General features: G+C 40.1%; 1 protein-coding gene across 1 annotated transcript in view; it reads left to right on the top strand.

Moving 5' to 3' along the window:
- LOC138977296 (sacsin-like) overlaps positions 1 to 17,827 on the top strand; it is a 47,080-nt gene extending 29,253 nt beyond the window's left edge. The window contains exons 5-8 of the mRNA XM_070350197.1: positions 1,069 to 1,767; positions 3,677 to 3,955; positions 6,574 to 6,739; positions 9,328 to 17,827. Of these exons, the coding sequence (XP_070206298.1) occupies positions 1,069 to 1,767; positions 3,677 to 3,955; positions 6,574 to 6,739; positions 9,328 to 9,377 (1,194 nt within the window). The 3' untranslated portion in view covers positions 9,378 to 17,827. The remainder of the gene's footprint in view (positions 1 to 1,068; positions 1,768 to 3,676; positions 3,956 to 6,573; positions 6,740 to 9,327) is intronic.
- The last annotated feature ends 1,314 nt before the right edge of the window (positions 17,828 to 19,141 follow it).

The following is a 19,141-nucleotide window of genomic DNA, read 5'->3' as shown; positions in this document are numbered from 1 at the left end:
ATAAGAGGAGAAAGTCAAACCAATTATCTAACCAGAACAGGTTTTGTTTGGCTGTCTTGCGTATTTGTTGTGTTATGCCATTCCTACTTATGCAGGTGTCGATCGCATGAGTGGTCGAAAACAGAGGGATGCCATAACAAAAAGTACCTTATTTCAGCAAAGACCGAATGGATTGCTTAGAAACTTTTAGGATCTTATGCCTACATACAAAACATTCTCGGAGTAGAATTGAATTATTACAGGTTTTTACACAGATGTTATGCAATATTCATGGAAAACGTTTAAAAACCCGTTGCAGATTTGATGATTTACATCCAAAAAAAAAGCATGACTTCGCATGCATAGAGAAAAATGTTTGATACAAAGACTGCGAGAGTTTCTTTTGAGTATGACCACTAGCGGAAATGTGGTAATCAGGTAAACACGTCTCGTATTTAGGCATGAGAGACTGACAATTTTGAAACAATCCACTCTGTCATTGCTAAAATAACGCGATTTTTGTCGTAATCCCCTCAAAATTGACACTAAAACCTCGCGGTTTTGACCACTTATGTGATCGACAGCTGCATCAGTAGGAATAGCATAACACAAGAAATATGCAAAGTATATTTTCGTTCATCCGAGTTTAGCTTACTGCTTGTTTGAAGGGTAATCAATCGTTGTTTGTCATTTAATTGTCCACACAATTATCTAGTTAGCATTTTGTACAAGAGGCGTCAACAACTGAGGTTGTTTACAGGCTGGTTCCCACTTTAATCCTTTATCACATTGAACCTAATTTTTGATTTACATTACAATTTTGAAGGTTCTTAATGAAAGACTTTATGTAAACAGCAAAAGTATTTGGTGTAAATTCTTTTTTTCTTGATTCTTTCTTTTTTTTTATCTCGCTGTCTTCTTGATGGAATTTACGATAATGCTGTTTTGTTATCATATATACCATAATGTTTACCGTCCTTTTTACAGAATTATCGATTCTTTCGTGTTCTACCATACTTTTTATCTCATAAGCCCTAAAATGCTAGTTCATTGTCCTAAACTGATCTTCTGTGATTGCTCTGTGTACAGGTGGAAGCCAGTGAGCTGTACAAGTTCATCAGACGAACTCCCACAGCCGTCGCTCCTTTTACTGGAGACACGACCCCTCCCCCTGCCGCCTTCAGCCAGCCCGGGGCCAGCGACGACCTGAAGGCGGTGCTTAAAGACATTCGACGTCAGCTGCGGGAGATATGGCGTTCAATGCCGGACGACAAAAGCCGTAAGCGAGTCGTCAAGCGTCTGTACCTCAAGTGGCACCCCGACAAGAACCCGGACAGAAAGGAGTTTTGCACCAAGGTCATGCAGGCAATACTCCGTTATGTGTCCTTGCTTGAAGGCGGTAAGGAGCTCATATCGGATGATGAAGATGATGTTGACAGTCGAGACTTTGCAGATGACTTCCACGGCGGCAGCTATCACGGAAGCGGTTTTGGGCGACGCAGGTCAAGACGAAGGGGTTTTGGGCATGGCGGCTTTGGTGGAAGCAGCTTTGACGATTTCTTCTCCAACCTGTCCTCAAGGGCCCAGACTCACAGCAGCTCGAGTAGAAACTTCAGCTCCAGCAACAGACACGACTTCCAGGGATCCTCTTCCAGCCCCCGTGCAAACCCCCAGCCCGAGGAGGGAAAGCGGTGGCTGCGACAGGCAGAGAAAGACGTGGAGGCGGCCAGAGAGACGCTACAGCGAGACACTGCTGGCTTCAACTGGGTGTGCTACCTGGCTCATCAGGTAGGCTGTTGAGATACTGGGTGTGCTACCTGGCTCATCAGGTAGGCTGTTGAGATACTGGGTGCTGGTTTGTGTTAGCTTTCCCCTGAGCTTGGCTGAAGTTTTGTAATTGAAAGTTCTTGATAGGTATGTGTGACATGATGACGTTCTGGTGGATTCTCGTCAAAGTTCAAGGTCAAACTGAGGTAGAAGTCATGAGAAAAAAAATAAAACATCTGTTTTGTAACTTTTTCAGAGCTAAAGATTTCAAAGCAGGCTTGTTTGAAACCTTTCCTTGCCCACATACATTTTATGAGGTTAACTAACGTTGTCTGTCCGTCGCGATATAACCTTCGTGGTTGAAAACGACGTTAAACACCAAATAAAGAAAGAAAGAACGTTGTCTGTCAGGGTCACACGAATTCACAATGTGGCTGTAAAAGTAGAATCAAATTTAGAAAAAAAACTCTCGGCATTTCGAGAATAAAATGTGCGATAAAAAAAGAGAGTATCGTATTTTTAGACGTTGTAGCTGGGTTACAACCAAAACTTATTTATCGTTGCACAGAGCTACATGATTTTGGTTTTGTTTTGAATTTCATTTATTACAATAATTACGATACGATACATTGCAGTACAATACAGTACAATAATAATTTATTATTTAAATTACATATTCTTACTCCGAATCACAAAGCATTGACACAGTCTGAGATGCTAAGGTCTGAAAAGCGCTACCCGTCTAAAAAATGTAAAGGGAAGCAACCCCACCACAAAAAAGTGTAAATGGGTGCATTGGTACTGACACCAGACCATGGGAGGTAACTAACGCAGATAAGCAGTACTGCGTGCATTGGAGGGTGAGCGTTCCTTCAGGTCTTTGGAACTTTGGGAACACTTATGCTCTTTATTGAGTTTTCCCATTGAGTTGGACTCTGGTATCTTGTACTCAGGTGTCTCTCTCGCTCTTTGTGTGGAGATCGGTCACTCTTCTCTAGACCTGACTTCTATCTCCTAGGTCTTTTCGGGCCTCACTCCATCCCAAGGTTTTGCATACTTTGACATGATTGTCTTTCGGTCACCTCGAGGGTTCGTCGTACTCAGCACTGAGCGGACAATCTTATGCACTGATCTTTCCAGGGCATTGGCATTTCCTTCCAATAGAAAGGGGGGGGGGGCCCAGCCTGTCTTTCCCCTTGACTCGGCTCGGGTTCATTAAATCCAGGGCTTGGGTATCTTCCTTGCCCGTGTCACGGCCAGGAGATTGGACGAAGTGATTGGCACAGCTTACTGGCTCTCTGAAGTTTCTTTAGCAACTTTTGCCTGAGAGACATAGCGGCTTCCATCAGGAAGGTTTTGGGCCCTTCCTGCATTGGTTGCAGCGGGCCAGTTCCTGTCAAGGATTTTAGAGTGAGTTAGATTTCTTTCCCACCGCCTTGTTGAAGCTATCTGCTTTATGTGATTCGGAGTAAGAATATGTAATTTAATCGAACATTTTAAGAATAAATTTTCATTTGATTAATATACTTACCCGAATCACATAGTTTATGGCCTCCCACCAACCCCGCTTATGGTTATTTAGTTTTCTTTAAAGCCGTATGATCTTGACCACGTTTTGGGGAGCGGTAGTGACGTAGTACACACCAATGGGAGGTAACTCCCATGGTCTGGTTTCAGTACCAATGCACCCATTTACACTTTTTTGTGGTGGGGTTGCTTCCCTTTAAAAATTTTAGACGGGTAGCGTTTTTCAGACCTTAGCATCTCAGACTGTGTCAATGCTTTATGTGATTCGGGTAAGTATATTAATCAAATGAAAATGTATTCTTAAAATTTTCGATTTAAGTTTTAGAAATGTATTTTTTTACAAGTAGTAAGTAGTAGTATATTATACATGTAATATAATTCCATTGCATGTGTTCCATTTCAGGCAGTGGAGAAAGCGCTGAAAGCAGTGCTGTATTGCCGAGATGCAGGCCATGGCGTGAGGAACAGCCACAGCATCTGCTCCATCGCCAGCTGTGTGCAGGATGACACGATACAGAGCGCTGTGTCCACGCTGGACGGCATCGTTGGTATTCACACTCGCATGCGCTATCCAGGAGTTGGCAGTGACTACCCCAAGATTCCCTTTCAAGTGTATGACCAACAAGCGGCCAGAGAAAGCTACAACTGTGCCGAACAAATTGTTCGAAGAGCTGGGGAATTGGTGAGGTCTTTGAAGAATCAGTGTGAGGGAGTTAACTTGTGGTTGGGCGCGGGTGTGTGTGTCTTTCTGTCTTTTCTCAACAAAGAAGAGCTGGCGATCTGAGATGGGTCAAAGGGTGATGGCGGGAAGGGTGTGTGTCTGTCTATTTCTCTGTCTTTTTCTCTGTCGGTCTGCTTTTCTGTCTGTCTGTTTGTCTGTCTGCCTCTTCTCACAGAAAGGCGATGTGGAGATGGGGCAAAGGGTGGGAGGATGGTAGGTGGGTGGTATGGTGACGAACTTCGAAGGCTTGGGGGAAAAGCAACACGCGCACTTCCTTCGAGATGGATAGAAGGAATGTTCAGTAAAGAAAAAAAACATAACATTGTTATTAATATTATCATTATTTGTATTAGTGTGACAGGGGAGGCTACCGCTCCTTTCACAGCAGACTCTGCACCCGAGTTGTTGGCCTTTAAAGTCAACACCCGTGGTTTGTGGAAATCTGTTTGTGATAGGGTGTGGTAGTTTCCGATTGTCTGTATGTTCATGGAAACCTTCGGGTTTGCATAACAGTTTTTATAGGGCTAAGAAATTAGCCCTAACATTTTCAAACCTGTTTGATTGCACTTCGCTTCCCGAGGTGATCGTAGTGTTATCGGCACACGGTTACATCTGGCGCTTGCGAGCAGGGATGGGACTCGGCATGATATGTTCAGGTAATGGCATAATATGACCACTGAACATGTTCGTGCTGTTCCCATTCTGCGAACTTGGGATGGACAGTGGTCTCCCGGTTCGGAACTTCGGGACGAAGTTCATTTCAAACGGGGGCGATTGTGACAGGGGAGGCTACCGCTCCTTTCACAGCAGACTCTGCACCCGAGTTGTTGGCCTTTAAAGTCAACACCCGTGGTTTGTGGAAATCTGTTTGTGATAGGGTGTGGTAGTTTCCGATTGTCTGTATGTTCATGGAAACCTTCGGGTTTGCATAACAGTTTTTATAGGGCTAAGAAATTAGCCCTAACATTTTCAAACCTGTTTGATTGCACTTCGCTTCCCGAGGTGATCGTAGTGTTACGGCACTCGGTTACATTAGTATTATTATTGTTTAAGATATTGAGACATCACAGTGTGCTAAATGGCTCACGAAATTTTCTTTTTATTTCCAATATCGTACAATCAAAATCAGACACGCTTCATTCCTCTCAAAGAGGAACACTGTTTGGGTCCATAACTTCTGCATTAAATGTGTACTCTATACCTATTTACTCAAATACTTTATTCTTTTTATATTTAGTCAAGTTTTGACTAAATATTTTAACGTAGAGGGGGGAATCGAGACGAGGGTCGTGGTGTATGTGTGTGTGTGTGTGTGTGTGTGTGTGTGTCTGTCTGTCTGTCTGTCTGTGTGTGTGTGTAGAGCGATTCAGACCAAACTACTGGACCGATCTTTATGAAATTTGACATGAGAGTTCCTGGGTATGAAATCCCCGAACGTTTTTTTCATTTTTTTGATAAATGTCTTGTGATGACGTCATACCCGGCTTTTCGTGAAAGTTGAGGCGGCACTGTCACGCCCTCATTTTTCAACCAAATTGGTTGAAATTTTGGTCAAGTACTCTTCGACGAAGCCCGGGGTTCGGTATTGCATTTCAGCTTGGTGGCTTAAAAATTAATTAATGACTTTGGTCATTAAAAATCTGAAAATTGTAAAAAAAAATAAAAAATTATAAAACGATCCAAATTTACGTTTATCTTATTCTCCATCATTTGCTGATTCCAAAAACATATAAATATGTTATATTCGGATTAAAAACAAGCTCTGAAAATTAAACATATAAAAATTATTATCAAAATTTTTTTTCGAAATCAATTTATTAAAAACATTTTCATCTTATTCCTTGTCGGTTCCTGATTCCAAAAACATATAGATATGATATGTTTGGATTAAAAACACGCTCAGAAAGTTAAAACGAAGAGAGGTACAGAAAAGCGTGCTATGCAGCATAGCGTAACCACTACTCCGCTCTTCTTGTCAATTTCACTGCCTATGCCGTGAGCGGTGGACTACGAGTATACGGTCTTGCTGCGTTGCATTGCGTTCAGTTTCATTCTGTGAGTTCGACAGCTACTTGACTAAATATTGTATTTTCGCCTTACGCGACTTGTTTCTTTTTTTGGGGTGGATCTGTTTTGATGTTGTATTTGTTGTCGTTGTGTGTGTAGGGTTTGTTTTGTTATAAGAGGTACCGTACGTACCTGATTTGACTGGATTTAAGACAGTGCCGTAATGTATATAGGAAATTTAATCCCGCTCCTCTTCTACAAAATTCGTGCCAAAAATATCAATGTAGAAAATATCAAGGTTCTATTCCGGTACGTTCCGAGAACAAGATGTATTAACTTTATGAGAAAAAAAAGAAAGATTTTTAACAAGATTTAGAGAACGAACTGTACAAGAATCTGAGTTTTAAGGAACCTTCTACTTTTAATTGTGATACGCCATCAATGTGAATAGTTGTTAAAGAAAAGGCCGAAGACAGAAGAGAGAATAGGATCGATGCTGAAACGGGCTCGCAAGGTTTATAAGTTCTCGGGACAAGACAAAATTGTAAATAAACAAACCCTCTCCTTCACAGTTTCACGAGTACAGGCCTCCGTCACCCCCACCACCTCCATCACCTCCACCCCCACGTCCACGACGTACAAAACAACCTGGACCTTCTCAACGCTCCATCGGGGGGCATCACAATCAAAGTTTGCCTTCGTCGTCATCAGGCGGTCGCCCTGCAGTGGCTCATCACAGTAAGTGCATTGTCTGATATGTGGGTATTGATAGTTAGTTCGGAGAGCACTGGATTTGTAATCCTTGGGTAATGGGTTCGAATCCAGACCAAGACGAACTCGTATCAACTTTATGTGCAGACTCACCACGGCACCCTTGCTCCACTTACCCTCGTGTAACCACTGTGGCACGTAAAATACCTCGGTCCTTCTGCCAGCTGTGCCAAAAGCGACCCAAATTTCACAGCAATGGAATAACAAATAAAAAGGAAATAAAAAACATTTGAAAAACAAAATAAATCGGTACTCACCAACACTAAGACAGCACAAAGACAAGGCCGAACTAGTCTTTGTGTTGGTGAGTACCGATTTATTTTGTTATTCAACTTTGTTTTCACCCACAGTCATCTTGTTGTTTAGAAATATATATTAAACAAGTCGCGTAAGGCGAAAATACAATATTTAGTCAAGTAGCTGTCGAACTCACAGAATGAAACTGAACGCAATGCCATTTTTCAGCAAGACCGTATACTCGTAGCATCGTCAGTCCACCGCTCATGGCAGAGGCAGTGAAATTGACAAGAAGAGCGGGGTAGTAGTTGCGCTAAGAAGGATAGCACGCTTTTCTGTACCTCTCTTTGTTTTAACTTTCTGAGCGTGTTTTTAATCCAAACATATCATATCTATATGTTTTTGGAATCAGGAACCGACAAGAAATAAGATGAAAGTGTTTTTAAATTGATTTGGACAATTTAATTTTGATAATAATTTTTATATATTTAATTTTCAGAGCTTGTTTTTAATCCAAATATAACATATTTATATGTTTTTGGAATCAGCAAATGATGGAGAATAAGATAAACGTAAATTTGGATCGTTTTATAATTTATTTTTTTTTGTTACAATTTTCAGATTTTTAATGACCAAAGTTATTAATTAATTTTTAAGCCACCAAGCTGAAATGCAATACCGAAGTCCGGGCTTCGTCGAAGATTACTTGACCAAAATTTCAACCAATTTGGTTGAAAAATGAGGGCGTGACAGTGCCGCCTCAACTTTCACGAAAAGCCGGATATGACGTCATCAAAGACATTTATCAAAAAAATGAAAAAAACGTTCGGGGATTTCATACCCAGGAACTCTCATGTCAAATTTCATAAAGATCGGTCCAGTAGTTTAGTCTGAATCGCTCTACACACACACACACAGACACAGACACACACACACGCACACACACACACACACACGCACATACACCACGACCCTCGTTTCGATTCCCCCTCGATGTTAAAATATTTAGTCAAAACTTGACTAAATATAAAAACAACATCCTGGTGCGTACACTAATAGCTGTTCAGACAATCTTTGTCACTGCATGGCTTTCTAGAAAGCGCATCGACCGTCATTTCACGCACCAAAGATAAGGCGTTAATATTTGTAACGCTACGTAATAGTGACAATGCTTTTCTGGATCAGTTGTCGCCAAAGCGATTAGCTTTTACGATTAGCTTCCGTCCGGTGTGAGCACTACCGCATAATCTGCCCAGACTTTTACATGGGATAAGAATATCCTTCTCTTTGGACACATACGAACATTGTAAAACCTAGCAGCCTCATGTGTGGAAACAGAATTGTTTTAAGAATTAATTTTATAACTAAAACCTTTGTCAGTCTGCGGTATAAATGCTTCAGAAAAGTGTCACCTTCCACAGAAAGAGGCTAGATTTTTTTACATTTGTTCCTGTGAACGGATGCTCTTACATCATGTAAAAGCCGGGAAAGTTTTTCAAACATCTAGCTAACTTAACAAACCCTTTTAGAGATCTTTCATGTTCAGCGAACCATTGGTATTGAGTTTCTTTTGGGTTAAACAGTGTTTATTCAACAATTTAAGGATAATTCAACATAATACATGTTAAGGATCAACAACACGCTCAAGCTTTATGGTGGTGACCCTAACAGGAGAATTTATCATACGGATTACAATATGTGTTGTTTCGAGGGAAGGAGAAACAGAGTTTAAACTGTAGAGGGAATGAGTATAAGCAGGGACGGGATGGGTCTGGGGGAGGGAAGATGAGGGATGGTGGAGGGTTGAAAGGCGAAGGAAGAAGGATGCAAGGGAGGGGGGGGGGGGGGTCACCGGAATAAGCGGGAAGGGACCACCAATAGATAGGGAGCGGCAGTGCCAGTCAGTGCAGCGGCAGCAGCGCAAGCAGCAACACGCGTTATTTGCTTTGGAGAATGTATCATACGGATTACAATATCTTGCGACGAGGCTTTGACAAATATTTCTTTAAACCAAAACAAACAAGAAGCAAACAAAATATGCATACATATGTATATATATTTATAAACTATACATATATTTGACAAACAACAAAGTTATGATGGAGTCAGGACACGACAATAGAATGGACAAAGAATGTTCGGAGAGAGGGAGAGAGGGAGAGAGAGAGAGAGAGAGAGAGAGAGAGAGAGAGAGAGTACAACACAATTTCATATACCATTAACAATCATAATAACTTCCTAAATAAATTTAGACTTAAATTTTCTATAATGAATGGGGCATATTGCACTCAATTGAGTTTGTTTTCTTGTATTTCCAGGTCCACAACAAAAGGCACCATCACAGCAAAAAGCTCTACCATCATCGTAATAAGTGCAGCTCGTTGGTTTCAAAGAGAACACTGTGTCAAGGATTTTTTGTAAACTATCTATTTTGAATGTATGTTGGTTAGTTTGCTTGTATTTTCTAATGTCATGATTTGTGTAGTGTGTGTGTGTGTGTGTGTGTGTGTGTGTGTGTGTGTGTGTGTGTGTGTGTGTGAGTGCAGCTAGGTGTTTATAGGAATTGTAAAGCGCTTGGAGCTGTGAATCGGGACTTGCGCTATAGAAAAGAGATTTATTATTATCATTAGTAGTAGTAGTATAGTAGTATGTCAGTGCATTGATAGAAACCGGCTTTCATGGGTGCATTCCTCCAAATGACATGACATGCTGGGGTTGTACAAAGATAATAGGCTGAGAAATACATATAGATAAGATGTATTTGTATGGTGTAACATCCGTGACATTCTATTAGCAAGACAATGAGAAAAACGTAAGTTGTTCTTCTGCATGTCGATTAATTTGTGAAATAGTTGGTGTGATTTACATACTTGCTCGCTCGCTTGGTTTTTGGTTTGTTTGTTTTTTAGTTTATCAGGTTTTATCTCGTCCCGTGTTCTGTAGATCTTTTCAGTACTTCTGAGGTTATGAATCTTTTGTACACACACTTCGTGTTTTAGTTTTTTTGCTTGAAATGTTTTCAAGTGCATTGAGGCGCAAATGATTCTTTAGGATGAAAATATGTTAAGGTACATAGAGTCATCAAATTGTACTTTAATTTCTTTCATTGTGAGCTGTCATTATCTATATTCTTTGCATGGTAGTTTTTCAAGAGGAATGTTGTTATTCCTGAAAATTCTTGTTTGTAGATATGTTTAACTATAGCCTCTTTTTATTTTGGAATATGAATATTTGTCTCCTCGTTAGAAAGAAGTTACGTATTTAACACTATTGTGACTAGCACTGCCACGGCGTTTACGTCCTGCCTGCCCAAGCTTGCCACCAAGAAACTTCCCAAAAATCAGTAACTGTAAAGAAATCTGTCTAGCAAGCTTGAATTAAGTCCAATCACCACCAAATTTTGTGTACTAATTCAAAAATGGATGCCCAGTTCAGTCGTGCTATTTATAAGTTTGTCACGCGATTTGTTTTAGCAAAGGGGGGTGAAAGGGGGATAATTTGTGTTTTTTAACGTTTTTTTGTGTGTGTTTTATTTTCTACTGCTTTTTTTAAAAGTTATTTTTTAACAGAAAGTATTATAAATAATGTTATAACCAAACAAGGTGTAAAACCTATGAATTAGCTGAAATATTGTTAACATTGTACACAGAAATAAGGAGACAGTACAAAGAAAAAAACAAGCAAATCACGCATTCACTCACAGCATCCTGACTCAAATGAAACAAAACTGTAGATCTAACACTCACCAAATGATGTCTAGGTAATCCATATTGAATATAAGTCACATTTTCACAACAAAGTACCAACTGTACACCTATGAACAATTCCAAAAGGATTTGAAGGCTCCAGCCATCCATTGTTATCAGTGCTGCCACGCCCCCATAGCTCCTGCACGATTCCGAGATACATGTTCGTCTAGCAGTATCACCGCCTACCACGTGTAGTTTGCCGACTCGTACTAGCAACAACGGGACTGTTTCTTCCTCACTTTCACTGCTTGTATCGCTTTCGTGAGGCGAAAACGATACGTCCGAATCATGCTCTACGGGATCCTCTAGGTCCAACATCCGGAGAATCTCCTCCCGAGACAAGGCTCGCCTTTGATTCATTTTTTTTCCTCAAAAACGCACACAAATGGCAGAAGGGGACGCCAAGTGTATCAAGGGAAACAACTCAATTTATTTGCAAGCTTCAAAAACCGGGAAGCAATCACGAGTCGTGTACCCTCTATGGCTGGTACTGAAAAATACGCTTCCCGTCCATGGGCGTGTCAGCGCTGGTACTGATTTATCAGTGTCCCGTCGCGAAAGTGTTAAACCCCTTCTAACCATGCGATATATCTATATGTTCAGTGCTTGACAGTTTTGATTTTCCGTGTTCAAGAAATACAGAGCTAGTAAGCTCCTGTTGGTTGTATATATGTGTGATTCTTTTGTAGCAACATTCAGATGATCTGTGATGTGTTCACAGAAGTACGGAACTTAGTAATGTGGCACATTTCATGACTTTGATTACACTGCGCCAGAGACGGAGGTGCAGTGTCACGAATTGAAAATTATACATTTTGAATGTCTGTAAATGTGTTGATGAACAGGAGTCAGCTTGGATGTGAAGTGACACATGTTGGTCTTGCACAAAGATGTGGCAAAATAGGTAAAGATGATACTATGTGTATTTAAAATGTGTACCATATGTGAAATACTGTTAGCCAAATTAAGGCAAAGGGAAAACATAGGGTGTCTGTGGATTAGTTTATTGCATATATATTTTGTTTGATTGCTTTCCTTCTCACTCGCTTCGTTATTTTTCTTTTTATTAGCGTTTTCAAATATTGTCTCGTAACATTATTGTTATGCTGGACTGTCGATCCTTTCAGTATTTCTGAAGCTATTGAGAATGTATTGTACATACACTGCGTGATTTTTTTGTTTGTGTTTTTTGCGTCAATATGCTGTTGTCGATGCATTCTGGAATGGTCAGGCTCAAATTGTTCTTCAGGTTGAGAATGTCTTGAGAACGGCCCATGAAATACTGCAGACATCAAATTTTACCTACTCATATGTTACGTACCATCGTCTTACTTCTCTTTATGGAGGACTGGTTTTTCCAGATGTGAGTATAAACTTTCAGGAGATTGAACTTCGTGACTGACAACATGCCTTCTTATATTTGATTTGTAATCATGCATAGTTTAAAGAAATGTAGTTGTGTGGGTTTTTTGTTAACTCAAAGTGTCACTTGTAAGTAAGTGTTTACAGTCTCTTTAAATGTCAAGATATAACCTTCCCTCTCTTCAAAAAAAGTATGTATACCCCTTCTAATCATGTGAAATGTCCAGTTTTTAGTGTTTAATACAGTGCCTTTGATTTCATGTGTTTAACAAACTCAGACCCAGTAAGCTGCGATTGGTTGTATGAGTGCAGACTTTTCATGCGGCAAACCTTTTGACGTTCCAAGTTTATTAAACATTTATTGATTGCTTTTTTACAACAATGTTTTGTGTGTTTCATGGTATTGCATAATGACATGTGTTTTTCGATGTTCCTATAATGTTGCTGTGTTATTGATTTTGTCTTGTAATAGTGTTGTGTTTGCTAAAGGTTAGACGGTATTACACTGAAATAGTGTACTGCTGTTCAAAGGTAATGTTTCAATGCTGGAAGAGCACAGAATCATTCTGTGCCTTGCTATGTAAAAGCTTCCTATTGGTAGAAGCAGTATTATTTGTATTGAACTCATTTACGGAACTGTGTGATGTGACAGGAACATACACACATCCTAAATGGTTACTAGCTGACTTTAATTGAATGTGCTAACAAAAATGATTGATTTCATTATGTAATTGAGCTTACTATCATAACACAACTGTGTGTGCAAGTCACCAGATGTATGATTGAGGTAACTATGTTCCAACTGGACTAAAGCTTATACACGAAATGTGGATTCACTCGTCCTTGACCTTCACAAATGAGGGATCAGAGAGGGATTCTTTTCTCCCTTTCTTGTTTACATGTCTGACAGTCATTGTTTCTAAATGCACATTTCTTGGTGGTTTTTGTTCATTGTGTTTTTTTTGGATTGGTTGTTCTTGTTTTGTAATATTTGTAGAAAAAAACCCAGCGGCTTGCTTATTCTTTGTATCTATAATGTTGTCTGTTAGACGGGCGCAGTGGCCTAGCGAATAAGACATTGGCCTACGAATTCGGAAGTCGCGGGTGCGAATCTTCGCCGCGCCTGGTGGATTAAGGGTTGAGATTTGTCTGATCTTCCAGGTCAATTTCTGTGCAGACTTGATAGTGCCTTATCCACCTTCATGGTTACACGCAAGCACAAGAACAAAATGCGCACGGAAAAGATCCTGTATTTCATGTCAGAGTTCGATGGGTTACAGAAACATGAAAATACCCAGCATGCTTCCCCCGAAAATGGCGTATGCCTACCTGAATGGCGGGGTAAACACTCTCATATGCCGTTACGTATACAATCCCATTCGTGTAAAAACATCAGTGAACGTGGGTGTTTCAGCCCTTGAACGAAGAAGAAAAAGAGTCTGTTGAGGCGATGAATTGCCTTTGCTATAGACTATACCCAGCTTTGGTAGCTCATGATTTATTGTTGATATAGCCTCTTTTTATTTTGGAATATGAATATTCTTCTCCTCGTTAAAAAGAAGTTAAGTATTTAAACCCCTTCTAACCATGAGATATATCTATATGTTCAGTGCTTGACAGTTTTGATTTTCCGTGTTCAAGAAATACAGAGCTAGTAAGCTCCTGTTGGTTGTATAAATGTGTGATTCTTTTGTAGCAACATTGTAGACGATCTGTGATGTGTTCACAGAAGTACGGAACTTAGAAATGTGGCACATTTATGAATTTGATAACACTGCGCCAGATACGGAGGTACTATGTCAACGATTGAAAAGTATGCATGTTCAATGTCTGTAAATGTGTTGATAAACACGAGTCAGCTTGGATGTGAAGTGAGACATGTTGGTCTTGCAAGAGACCGGCACGGTTGGCCTGGTGGTAAGGCGTCTGCCCCGTGATCGGGAGGTCGTGGGATCGAACCCCGGCCGGGTCATACCTAAGACTTTAAAATTGGCAATCTAGTGGCTGCTTCGCCTGGCGTATGGCATTATGGGTTTAGTGCTAGGACTGGTTGGTCCAGTGTCAGAATAATGTGACTGGGTGAGACATGAAGCCTGTGCTGCGACTTCTGTCTTGTTTGTGGCGCACATTATATGTCAAAGCAGCACCGCCCTGATATGGCCCTTCGTGGTCGGCTGGGCGTTAAACAAACAAACAAATGTGGCAAGAGAGGTATAGATGATAATGTGACTTGTGTATTTTGTATGTGTGAAATACCCTTAGCAAAATTAAGGCAATGGGAAAACATAGACTGTCTTTCCATTGGTGAAATAGTTTATTGCATGTATATTTTGTTTAATTGCTTGCTTTCTCACTTGCTTGGTTTCTTCTTTTTTTTCGTTTTTAGGTTTTGTCTTGTGACATTATTGTTATGATGGTTGGTCAATCCTCTCAGTACTTCTGAAACCCCCCGCGGGTTAGGGGGAGTCCCATATTGGTTGGGACAAGAAAGAATTTACCCGGTGCTCCCCAGCATGTCGTAAGAGGCGACTAACGGATTCTGTTTCTCCTTTTACGCTCGTTAAGTGTTTCTTGTATAGAATATAATCAATGTTTGTAAAGATTTTAGTCAAGCAGTATGTAAGAAATGTTAAGTCCTTTGTACTGGAAACTTGCATTCCCCCAGTAAGGTAATATATTGTACTACGTTGCAAGCCCCTGGAGCAATATTTTGATTAGTGCTTTTGTGAACAAGAAACAATTGACAAGTGGCTCTATCCCATCTTCCCCCTTCCCCCGTCGCGATATAACCTTCGGGGTTGAAAACGACGTAAAACACCAAATAAAGAAAGAAAGATAAAAGTTCAAACTGTCAGGTGATTGAACTGCTTGGCTGACATGTTTTCTTACATTTGATTTGTAAACATGCATATTTTAGAACTTAAACAATAAATCAAATTAGTTTTGTGGGTTTCTTTTAACTTGATAGTAAGTGTGAATTGTCTCTTAATGTCGTCAAAATATTCCTTTCCTTCTCTTTGAACAAATACTTATACTCCTTGTAATCATGTCATATTGGATTGGATTGGATAAGATTTACAGTCCAGTGAGGTTACCCTCATGGAAATTCGTGCTGCTTTCTCCCCGGGGAAAGCAAGCTGCCATACATACGGCACCCCCCGCGGGTTAGGGGGAGTCCCATATTGGTTGGGACTAGAAAGAATTTACCCGATGCTACCCAGCATGTCGTAAGAGGCGACTAACGGTTCTGTTTCTTCTCTTCTTTTGTCTTATTTCTGCCTTACCAGTCCTTTCACCTATATTTCCTTCCAAGAAAACTCTCCCTATTCCCTGCCGTTTTCCAATTCTTTTCTTGTTGTCTTATTTCTACCTGACTGGATCCATCACCTTTATTTCACTTACCAAAAGTCTTCTTTTCCACATCCTTATTTCTCTGCACCCCGCATGTCGTAAGAGGCGACTAACGGATTCTGTTTCTCCTTTTACCCTTGTTAAGTGGTTCTTGTATAGAATATAGTCAATGTTTGTAAAGATTTTAGTCAAGCAGTATGTAAGAAATGTTAAGTCCTTTGTACTGGAAACTTGCATTCTCCCAGTAAGGTCATATATTGTACTACGTTGCAAGCCAAGCCCCTGGAGCAATTTTTTGATTAGTGCTTTTGTGAACAAGAAACACTTAACAAGTGGCTCTATCCCATCTCCCCCCTTTCCCCTATCCCATCTCCCCCCTTTCCCTCGTCGCGATATAACCTTCGTGGTTGAAAACGACGTTAAACACCAAATAAAGAAAGAAAAGAAAGATACATACGGCGCTACCCATATTTTTTTTCCTGCATGCGTGTATTCATGTTTCCTGAGACTTAATGCCGTGTGAGATGGAATGTTTTTACTTTATTCCAAGTCCCACGGGTATTTGATGGACATTTTTATCTATGCCAATACAATTTTGCCAGGAAAGACCATTTTGTCAATCGTGGGATCTTTAACGTGCACACCCCAATGTAGTGTACACGAAGGGACCTCGGTTTTTCGTCTCATCCGAAAGATATTTCCATGTTTTAAGGTTTTACAATACTTTTACTTTCTTGTGTTTAAAAAATATTGAACGAGTATGCTGCTGTTGGTTGTTTGAGTGCAGACTGGCAACCTTTTCTAACAATGTGTGTGTGTCTGTGTTTTGTTAATTTCAGGCTGCTTTTGTTGTTGCTTTTATATTTGTATTTCGGTTGCTCTTTTTTTTTCTCCTTCCTTCTTTTCCCCATGTTACAAACCTCTTTCCACATACGTTATATTCGTCCACCAAATCGGATATTATATTGCTTTTGAGTTGAGAGCACGCTTATAAGATTAGCTTGTTATGCTCCATTTATTCAATTGACTGTATGCGACACTGTGATTTGTAATTATCTGAATAAAACAAAACTGTTAAAACCAAGTCATCCACTAAAAGAACCAGTTTATGAGTCATACATTTACCAGAGACCTTCGCAATGTTGGCTGCTCGTGTGAAATTCTAGGTCATAATCCCAAATAAATATTTGTAGCCAAAATTCGAAATAAAGACTTTCCCAAACACTGTCTTGCATTATGCCAACCAGCGTTTTTGCACTGTGTTCTTAAATAATCTGTCTTTTCTTTTTATCTTATCTTTACAATTATTAATAAAGTTGTCCGTGTCTTCGAGTTTCCTAGAATCACTGTTAATTTTACTTTACTGTACATTTTGATGGCGCAATCTCATTTAATCGTTGTCCTAGGGACAGAACGGACGAGTTGTAATCGGTTCTTGTTCTTAATTTCTTCAAAAAAAGGATGATGCCCTGTTTTGAATGGAATGAACATATATGATCATTGAACACGTCCTTCATCAACGTAAAGAACTTCGAGACAAACACTACATAGAAGAAACGTTAAAGGTTTTATTCCGGGACGTCCCCGCAGACAGCTTCTTTAAGGAGATCAAGATTTGAAGTAACAAGTGTAAAAAGATATGAATTTTTTGGAACCTTCTTCGTGTTATTGTGATAGACGTCAATGTAAACAGTTTAAACACGGAGAAAAACCACGTAAACTGAACCCCCCGCGGGTCAGGGGGAAGAATTTACCCGATGCTCCCCAGCATGTCGTAAGATTCTGACTAACGGATTCTGTTTCTCCTTTTACCCTTGTTAAGTGTTTCTTGTATAGAATATAGTCAATTTTTGTAAAGATTTTAGTCAAGCAGTATGTAAGAAATGTTAAGTCCTTTGTACTGGAAACTTGCATTCTCCCAGTAAGGTCATATATTGTACTACGTTGCAAGACCCTGGAGAAAATTTTTGAGTAGTGCTTTTGTGAACAAGAAACAATTGACAAGTGGCTCTATCCCCTCTCCCCCCTTTCCCCGTCGCGATATAACCTTCGTGGTTGAAAACGACGTTAAACACCAAATAAAGAAAAGAACTTAAACTAAGAAAGGAAGCCAAATTCAATCAGTCCCGCCTAGCAAAATAGGTTTGGAGGGATGTTAAAAACCAACAACCAACGAACCATATGCGAAATATCTGTTGGCAAAGTGTCCTTTCTGAAAAAGCTGTTCTGCATACCGCGTGGTTACTTTCTCTTCGAAATCAATGTTTATTTACTTTCACTCTGGTCCTTCGTTTGCTTTTTCCTATGATTTTTCGTATTTTTATCGGCTTGAAATAAAAATATTCTTGAAAAAGCACCTTTGAATTCAATGTTGTTCTTTAATTGTGGAATGGTTCTCTCTCTCTCTCTCTCTCTCTCTCTCTCTCTCTCTCTCTCTCTCTCTCTCTCTCTCTGTGCTTTTCAGGTGTTTGAAACTAAGTAGAACTGTCACAGGAAAAATACATTTAAACTTATTTATATATATATATATATAACAGGCCCATTCCTATGCGTGTGAACACAATAGCACAGTCAATATAACTATAAAAATAATGTACGTATCCATCCAGAAATATACCGCAACACGGTGGCCTAGTGGTAAGGCGTCCGCCCAGTGAGCGGAAGGTCGTGGGTTCGAACCCCGGCCGGGTCATACGTAAGACTTTAAAATTGGCAATCTAGTGGCTGCTCCGCCTAGCGTCTGGCATTATGGGGTTAGTGCTAGGACTGGTTGGTCCGGTGTTACAATAATGTGACTGGGTGAGACATGAAGCCTGTGCTGTGACTTCTGTCTTGTGTATGGCGCACATTAAATGTCAAAGCAGCACCGCCCTGATATGGCCCTTCGTGGTCGGCTGGGCGTTAAGCAAAAAAAGAAGAAAACAAATCCTGAAATATATTGTGTGTTCTTTTCTTCAGAAGAAACACACACACGCACACACACACAAATACACACACACACACACACACACACACACACACACACACACACACACACACACACACACAGTTGGTGTGTAGAAAAGTGTTCTGCGAAACATTAAATTACAATAACTTTGATTGGCTTCTTGTAGAAACTTCTCTTCCCCCCAAAGCCTAATTGAAGCCATGTGTCACTTTGCTCCGCTGGGCTTCAACTAGGCTTTGGTAGGGTTTCAATCCCGATCACAGCCTTTAAGTTTCAAATAGTAGCCAAGCTATCAAGGTGTCATTGTGAATACCGCTAATTAGTCAGAATCAAATAAGAAAATTCTCTGAAACCGATAACAATGAGCGAGAGCGACACGGAACTTTCTTCTGGCACAAAAGACAATTGATAAGAAACATTCAATGCACGAGAGGATTTACCCTTTTTCGTTTTCAGTTCAATTAAACAAAATTGAGATCAGACTGCTATTTTGAGACCTAATTCTAAATGGGGGAAAAGTGCTCACTACCCGAAATAATGATGATCGAGAGTTTTGTGAAACTAGGTTTTTGGTGTCAGATCTAGTAAGAATTTTATTAGGCGAGTGACTTCAATCCTGTAGATAAAATAACAGAAATTCGATGACACAAGCGATTTTTGTCTCCATTAACAAAGAATGAAAGGCAAACAGCGCAGTATACATTTCAGATTGAAGAAATGAAA

This window comes from Littorina saxatilis, linkage group LG9 (assembly GCF_037325665.1).
Source record: "Littorina saxatilis isolate snail1 linkage group LG9, US_GU_Lsax_2.0, whole genome shotgun sequence".
NCBI lineage: Eukaryota > Metazoa > Mollusca > Gastropoda > Littorinimorpha > Littorinidae > Littorina > Littorina saxatilis.
The sequence above is the reverse complement of the archived record's forward strand: the minus strand, read 5'-3'. Positions and strand labels throughout refer to the sequence as shown.